The sequence below is a fragment of the Scylla paramamosain genome, chromosome 33 (genome assembly GCF_035594125.1).
Source record: "Scylla paramamosain isolate STU-SP2022 chromosome 33, ASM3559412v1, whole genome shotgun sequence".
Classification (NCBI taxonomy): Eukaryota; Metazoa; Arthropoda; class Malacostraca; order Decapoda; family Portunidae; genus Scylla; species Scylla paramamosain.
In genome coordinates, this window is record NC_087183.1 from 6,667,368 (window position 1) to 6,674,867 (window position 7,500).

General features: G+C 35.4%; 1 protein-coding gene across 2 annotated transcripts in view; it reads left to right on the plus strand.

The window, feature by feature from the left end:
* The window catches only part of LOC135089563 (cyclin-dependent kinase 14-like), a 117,850-nt gene that overhangs the window by 39,288 nt on the left and 71,062 nt on the right, over nt 1-7,500 (plus strand). For both annotated transcript variants that reach the window (XM_063985267.1, XM_063985266.1), the window contains one exon: nt 3,271-3,387. In XM_063985267.1, coding sequence (XP_063841337.1) covers nt 3,312-3,387 — 76 coding nt within the window. In that variant the 5' untranslated portion in view covers nt 3,271-3,311. The remainder of the gene's footprint in view (nt 1-3,270; nt 3,388-7,500) is intronic.

Here is a 7,500-nt window from a genome sequence, read left to right on the forward strand (position 1 = left end):
GGTAATTTTATATATACTTCTTTTTTGTTTTATTTATTTTTTTTTGTTTTTAATGGGATTTGAAATTAGTGTTGCTGTCTGAAAACAAAGTAAAACCATGCGCACGCTCACACACACACACACACACACACACACACACACACACACACACACACACACACACACACACACACACGATCGTTAGTATTACATTTGGCAAAGTTGAATAAAACATTTCCAATTTTACACAACATTTTCTGGTGTTCCTTTTGACAATGAACAAGTATAATTTTTCTGCATTGTTTCGATGAGTTTTGGGGGAAAAATGTTATGTAGTTTTCTTTCTTTTTTTTCTTTTTTTTCATCTACGGGTACGATTTTTTCTTTTCTTTTCTTTTCTTTTATCTGAATTCGTATATAATGCTGCAAGAACTGTAATACTGCAGTTTAACCTCATAACAGGCCAGGAATTGAGAGCCGAAGCCTGTAATTTCCTTTTGATTTCCTTTACTTTCCTCACGCCCACACACCAGTCCCTGCTTCAGAACTGTACCCGAAACACTGTAACTTCCCTGTAACCAAACCTGGCAAACCGAAGCTGATTACCTGTATAAATCTGTATAACCCTGTAATTAGCCTGCATAAGCCTGTATTAGCCTGTACTAGCCTGCATAATGTACCCGGTGCCTGCATAACTCGCTGGCCAGCCTTGTTTAACCGCGTGCCTCGCCTGCGCTAACTTTCCCTAACTGTATAAAATGTCACGGAACTTTCAAACTATCTCATCGAGTTTGGCTTCACGACACAACCTGGGCGCCTCGCGTGTCTCACCTGTGTGTGTGTGTGTGTGTGTGTGTGTGTGTGTGTGTGTGTCCGGCAACAGGTGTGCCCAGGTGTTTTGGGTTTTGGGCGCCAGGTATATAATTAGGTTTGACTTGCTGCACCTTGGCCTGCTGTGTGTTTGTGCGTTTGCTGTTTGTTGTTTGGGTCGTGTTTGTTTGTGTTTGTGTATGTGTATGTGTATAGCTTGTTTTCTGTGTGTGGATTTCTATGTATGTATTTATTCATTTACTTGATTTTTTGGGGGGTACGTTATTTGCATCTTGTTTTTGTCTTTGTCGTTTTTTTTTTTTTTTTTTTTTTTTCCTGTATTGTGATGGTGTTATTGTAAGTCCACATTATCGTAGCATCTTCCATCATCTGCCTGCCCCGTCTTCTTCCCCACAGCCCGTGACCCCCTGTACTGCTGCTCCCCTTTAGTGAACACTGAGACCACTGAAAATTATTTGTTTGGAAGGACTCACAATAAAAAGAGAGAGAATATTTTAATTTCATCTGACGTATGGTGCAGAAATATTCAAGAGACCGTATTTCACCCTTACCTTTAGTCGGGAACACTGAGAATCATTTAGGACTCAACAGTAAAGAGAGAGAGAGAATATATTAGTTTTGTCTTATCTAGAATGCATAACTATTTAGGAGACCGCAGTGTAAGAGTAAGAACCTTTAGTCAACCTTGAGAACACTGAAAATTGTTTAAGACTCACAATACAAAGAGAATGTATTAGTTTTGTCTCATATAGCGTACAGAACTATTCAAGAGTCCATAATGCAAGAATAAGTCCAAAAAGTAGGTGATTATGGGAAATGTGGCGCAGTGAAAGGGTTAAGTGATCAAGCACGCCTTCCTTCCTCGTTGTGAAAGAGTTTGCCTCACTCCTCCCCTCCCCCCTCCCCCCACCCTGTGAAAGCCTTCGTATTGAGAGGCGTGAAGGTGGAAAGCAGAAGTGTCCCCTGAGTGCCCCGTGATGTTAAGGCTGGTATTGTTAGACGCTTCCCTCATAAGGATTGTCTTCAGTGAGGTGACTGGTCGGGTTCTCGCAGAATTTGGTTGTTAAAGCCGCAGGATACTTGTTGAATCATCACTGGAATCATGAAAATATGCTTGAAATCGGTATCTTCCATGAGAACCTGTTAAAAAATGTAGATTCAAGATTTTTTTCCTCATAAGCAGTGTAAAGTTCTGTATAAACCATCACTAGAATCATGAAAATATGCTTGAAAACTCAGTAAGTTCATTAAAATCTGAGACAACGTGGAGAGCTTGGTCTAGCTCAAGATTCTTTTCATTAATGGTGTAGAATCCTTGTGGAACTACACTAAACACTCAGTAACTCCCATTAGAACCTGTTAAAAATGTAGATTTTAATCAGGCTCAAGTTTTTTTTTTTCCATTATCGGTGTAGAATTCTTTTTGAACTATTTTTATATTACTAAAATCATTAAATTATCTTTATAAATCCTAAAAAAAATAAAAATGCCAAATGAAGTCGAGATAAGTCACTGAGGCGTCTGAGGCCACGAACACGAGGGTCAGAGCGCCTCCTGAAGCACCGAAGCATGGCGTAGCGTCACTATATGCTCTCATCTTCGCGCTCTGAGTACTATTGTGATGGTCCGTGGCGAGAGTAAAACAAAAACAAAAAAAATGTAAGAGTATGAAGCTAACCTCGTGTATGATTTTGCCTGTATGCCTTTATGAAACCTGTATACAACCTTCTTCAGCCTGTAACCTCCCTGTACAAAGCATGTTATGTATCCTTCAGCCTGTCTTTTTTTTTTTTCCCATGTACAGGCTGCATCTCTATTTTCAGCCGGTACAGTCATGGTAGCATAACCTTATAGACTCATTTCCAGTATATGAAGTGTTCTTGAATCTCACATCTACGTAGATAATTTCGTAATAAAACATTGATTCTCGGTAGTTCAGAGATGAGACTGAGAAGCACTAAGCACAATGGGAGAGAGTGGTGTACAGTAGCTCCCAAAACTCTCTTTGAAGTGTGGTGTGAACTGTGGCATAATGAACAATATGACACCTGCTGCCTGATCACGTGTCGCGTCGGTAAGGTTGGTATGCATGGCTTAATGTGATGCTGATATGCTGATCTATTTCCCAGGTCATACTATACGGCAGCCATCTATAGTATGCAGGGCTGCCAACTGTTGCTACCGTAATCAAATAATATCGTCCATTGTGTCAAAGTAGACCTCTTATTTTTATTTATTTTTTTTTTTTAAGATAGTTTTGGGAGCTAATGTCCGTTACTTGACTGTTCACCAATTGACAGTGCTTATACCATCGCCTATAGTCTTATCTACACCATGACCTGTATATCCTCGCTCCTTCCCCGCCCTTTGTCCCGGCCACTTTGCCCCGCCACATTTCCCCGCCCCACCAGCCTTGTACGTAGCCTGCACTAACACCTGTCGTTTCCCTCCCCCCCTCAGCCATCTCCAAAAACGACGACGATGAGGTGTCCGTGTCTGGGATGAAGATTAATGGGTTCTCTGACGAATACCTTGACCGGATAGAACCCAACGGCAACATCCCCGACAAGGACTGCGGTAAGTTCGGCGTCCAAGGTTCTTAAAGGGTTCTCGTAGTTTTCTATTTTTTTTTTCTTTTATTCTCTTTGGTGTGTTTTTTAAGGGGTTTTGATCCTCCTATGTGTTTTAAGGGGTTGTAAAAGGGTTCTAGTAGTTTTTTTATTTTTTTTTTTATTATCCATGATGTGTTTTAAGGGGTTCTAAAAAACTTGTGGTAGTTTTTAAAAGTTTAGGTCCTCCTGGATGTGTTTACGGCATTCGAAAAGGGTTCTGATATATTTTTAAGGGGTTTTGATTCTTCTGGATGTGTCTTAAAGGTTCTAAAAGGATTCTAGTAGTCTTTTAATGATTTATATTCCCCTTGGTTGGTTTTAAATGTTTCTAAAAAGGTTCTCTGAGTTTTTAAGGGTTTATTTTCCTGTTTTTTTAAGGGTTTAGGTTCTCCTTTGTTTTTAGGGGGTTCTAAAAAGGTTCTGGTTGTTTTTTTAAGGGGTTTTGATTTTCTTTTGTTTTTTATGGGGTTTTTAAAAGGGTTATGTTATTTGTTTTAACGGGTTTCAATTCTCCTGTGTTTTAGGGGATTCTAAAAGGTTCTAGTAGTTTTTTAAAGGTTTAGATTCTGTGGATGTGCTTTAAGGGTTTCTAAAAGGATTCTGGCTGTTTTTAAGGGGTTTTGATTCTTCTTAGTATGTTTTAAGTGGGATCATAATTTTTTTAAGGGTTTCGATTCTTCTGGCTGTATTTTAAAGGGTTCTAAAAGGGTTCTGGTATTTTTAAAGAGTTTTGGTTTTCCTTTATACATTTCAAGGAGTTCTAAAATGGTTGTCAATTTCTTTAAGGATTTAGATTCCCCTGTGCTTTTAGGGGATTTTTAAAAGGGTTCTAGTAGTTTTTTTTTAAAAGGTTTAGATTCTCTGGGTGTGATTTAAGAGGTTATAAAAATGTTCTGGTCTTTTAATAGGTTTATATTTTCCTTGGTATATTTTGAAGGTTTCTAAAAGTGGTTCTCATTGTTTTTTTTTTTTTCTTTATTATTATTCTCCTCGGTGTGTTTTTTTTAAGTAGGGATCTAAAAGAGTTCTAGTAGTATTGAGTTTTTTAAGGGTTTCTAAAAGGATTCCGGTAGTTTTTAAGGGTTTAAATTCCCCTTGACGTGTTTTTTAAGGAGTTTTAATTGTGTCACTTGCAAAACTTGTCTTCTTGGAATTCTTTTTTTTTTTTTTTTTTGTATTGTTTTACTTGTGTTGTGTATAGTACATGCCTCTCAGTGACGTGTGTGGTAATGTTTGTTGTTGTCTCATTTCTAGGAAGCTTTGACCGTAAGTAGAAATTTTATTGTTACACTTTCTCTCCTTGTTTTTTGGCTTTTGTATGGGGAGTGGAGAGGGAAGAGGGGGAGATGGGAGTGGGAGGAGGGAGAAAGGTAAAAGATGTATAAGTCCTGTCATTTTTTTTTTTTTTACTGTTTTTTTTTTCTTGTATTCTTTTACTTTAGTTTTCTTTAATGATGTATTGATTTTGTAGCTTTTTTCTATTTTTCTTCATTTACTGTTTTTTCTTTCTTCTTTTTTTACTTTTTCCCGTTCTAACTTTTTTTTTTATTGTATTAGTGTGTTATGTATTTTTTTTTTCTTTATTTCTGTCTTATCCTTAGTGGTGTGTCTTGCATGTATTTGTTGCTGCTGCAGGGACGTTTTCTGTGTTAAGTCCGTCGTCCTTTGTCTTTTCTTTCATTATTTTTATATGAGTTTTTTCTTCTATTTTTTTTTAAGCGAAAGTACGTTGATTTTTATTTTTTTTTTTTACTTCTTTCTATTTTTTTCATGTGTCTTTTTGTTTTATTTTCGTTTAACGGCTTCGTGATTTTTTATTTTTATTTTTTTTTATTTATTTATTTATTTATTTATTTTTTTTTTTTTTTTTGAGGAAGTGAAGGAAGTTGAGAAGTTTTTGGTATGTGTTTTTGTGCATCGCTTTCCCTCTCTCTTCCTCCTCCTCCTCCTCCTCCTCCTCCTCCTCCTCCTCCTCCCATACTTTCTTGCCTTCCCTCGACTCTACCTAGTGATCTCCCGTCCTTTTCTTTTTCCTTCTTCCCTCTCTCCCTCCCTCCCTCCTCCAGTATACATAAGCCCAATGTTCTCTCTCTGGCATACAGATGAATTCCTCCTCCTCCTCCTCCTCCTCCTCCTCCTCCTCCTCTTCCTCTTCCTCTTCCTCCTTACCTTTATCAGATTTCCATCCTTCACACATTTCTTCTTTTTTTTCTTTATTCTTGATTTTTCTCTTTTTTTCTCTCATTAGTATCTTTATGTATTTTCGTGTTTTTTTTTTTTTTTCAAATGACGTGTTTTCTTCATTTTCATTTGTTCTCGTGTGCTTGTTGGCGATTTTTCTGCATTGTTTACCTTTTTTTTTTGTATAATGATTTTTCTGCTGTTTTTGCTTGTTTGTTTTTCTTTTCGTGTGATTACATCGTTAATCTCTCGTTTCGTTTTTTTTTTTTTTCATGTTCCTTGTTCCTGTTTTAGTGTTTTTCTTCCTTTATGTTTTATGTTACTTTACTTTCTGTTCTATTTGTTAGTCACATTTACTTTTGTCTTCGTGATTATTCTCTTCACACACACACACTCAGACACACACACACACACACACACACACACACACACACACACACACACACACACACACACACACACACACAATGAAAAGGGAAGGAGGCAAAGTAAAATAAATAAAAGTACGGTAGGTAACGAAAACTAATTAATTATAAGGGAATAAAAGAAAAATAGAATAAATAAGTAATAAAATAAATTAAGGAATCGATACATGAAGAAAGAAAGCAATATAATAAAATGCAATAAAGTTGTGGAAAACTAAATAGAATTAATTAAAAAAAAAAAACATGAAAAGATAGCTTTAAAATATTCTCGTAGAAAACTAGAAAAGTAAATTAAAATAAATTAAAATATTCTCCACTACACTTCATGACCTTAGAAATAGAAAAAAAAATAAAAAAAGGTAAACCGACAAAAATACTCACACAGAAAAAAGTAATGAATATTTTCTCTACACTTCATCATTTAAAAAAAAAAAAAAAGAAAAGAAAAGAAATAAAAAGAATGAAATGATAAACTGACAAAAATACTCACGGAAAAATACAAAACAAAATCATTAAAAATATTCTTCGCTACACTTCATGACCTGAAAATACTCGAAAAATAATCTTTGAGGAACCTTCAGTATTTTGAAAGAGAAGAAAATTTATTTGATTGGCCGAGAAAACAGTAGGAAGATGAAAGGCGAAATCTGATTGGTGGGTGCAATTTGTGACGCACCAGAAGCTTCCCAAAGAAAGGAGAGCCGTGATTGGCTACTAATGAGTCAATAAAAGGAGGAATCTGGTTACTCATCAGCCAATAGGAAGCGGAGATAAGGAGGGAAGAAGCTTATCCAGGAATGTTAAGGGGGATGTTATCTTCCTTTTGTTTTATTTATTTATTTTTTTATAGTTTTGTCTCATTGTTTCCTTTTTCCTTTTCTTATATTTTTGTTCTCTTTCCTACATTTTTTCCTTTTCTTGTTTTAGTTTTCTCCCTTTTTTATTTTTTCTTCTTTTCATTCCTAACTTTTTTTTATTTTTCTTTCCTTTTTTTTTGCTTTTCTTCCCTCTGTTACCCTTTCTCCTTTCCTTTCCTTTTATCAGCTTTCTGCATTTTTTTTTCCTTTTTTCTCATTCGCATCTTTTTTGTTTTTCTTTCCCTTTTTTTTGCCTTTCTTCCTCTATCACCTTCCTTTTCTTTCTTTTTTATCAGCTTTCTCCCGTAATTTCTTGTTTTATTCTTTTTTTCATCATTTGTCTTTTCCAATTTTTTCCCCTTTTCTGCTTTTCTTCTCCTGTTATCTTCTTCCTTTCCTTCCTATTCTATTTGACAGTTTATTAATGCTCTTAGGAATTCTTTATACATTTAGTCACATAACGTACAAGGAGTAGTAGTAGTAGTAGTAGTGGTAGTAGTAGTAGAAGTAGTAGTAATGATAATAATAATAATAATAATAATAATAATAATAATAATAATAATAATAATAATAATAATAATAATAACTAACAACAACAACAACAACAACGATACA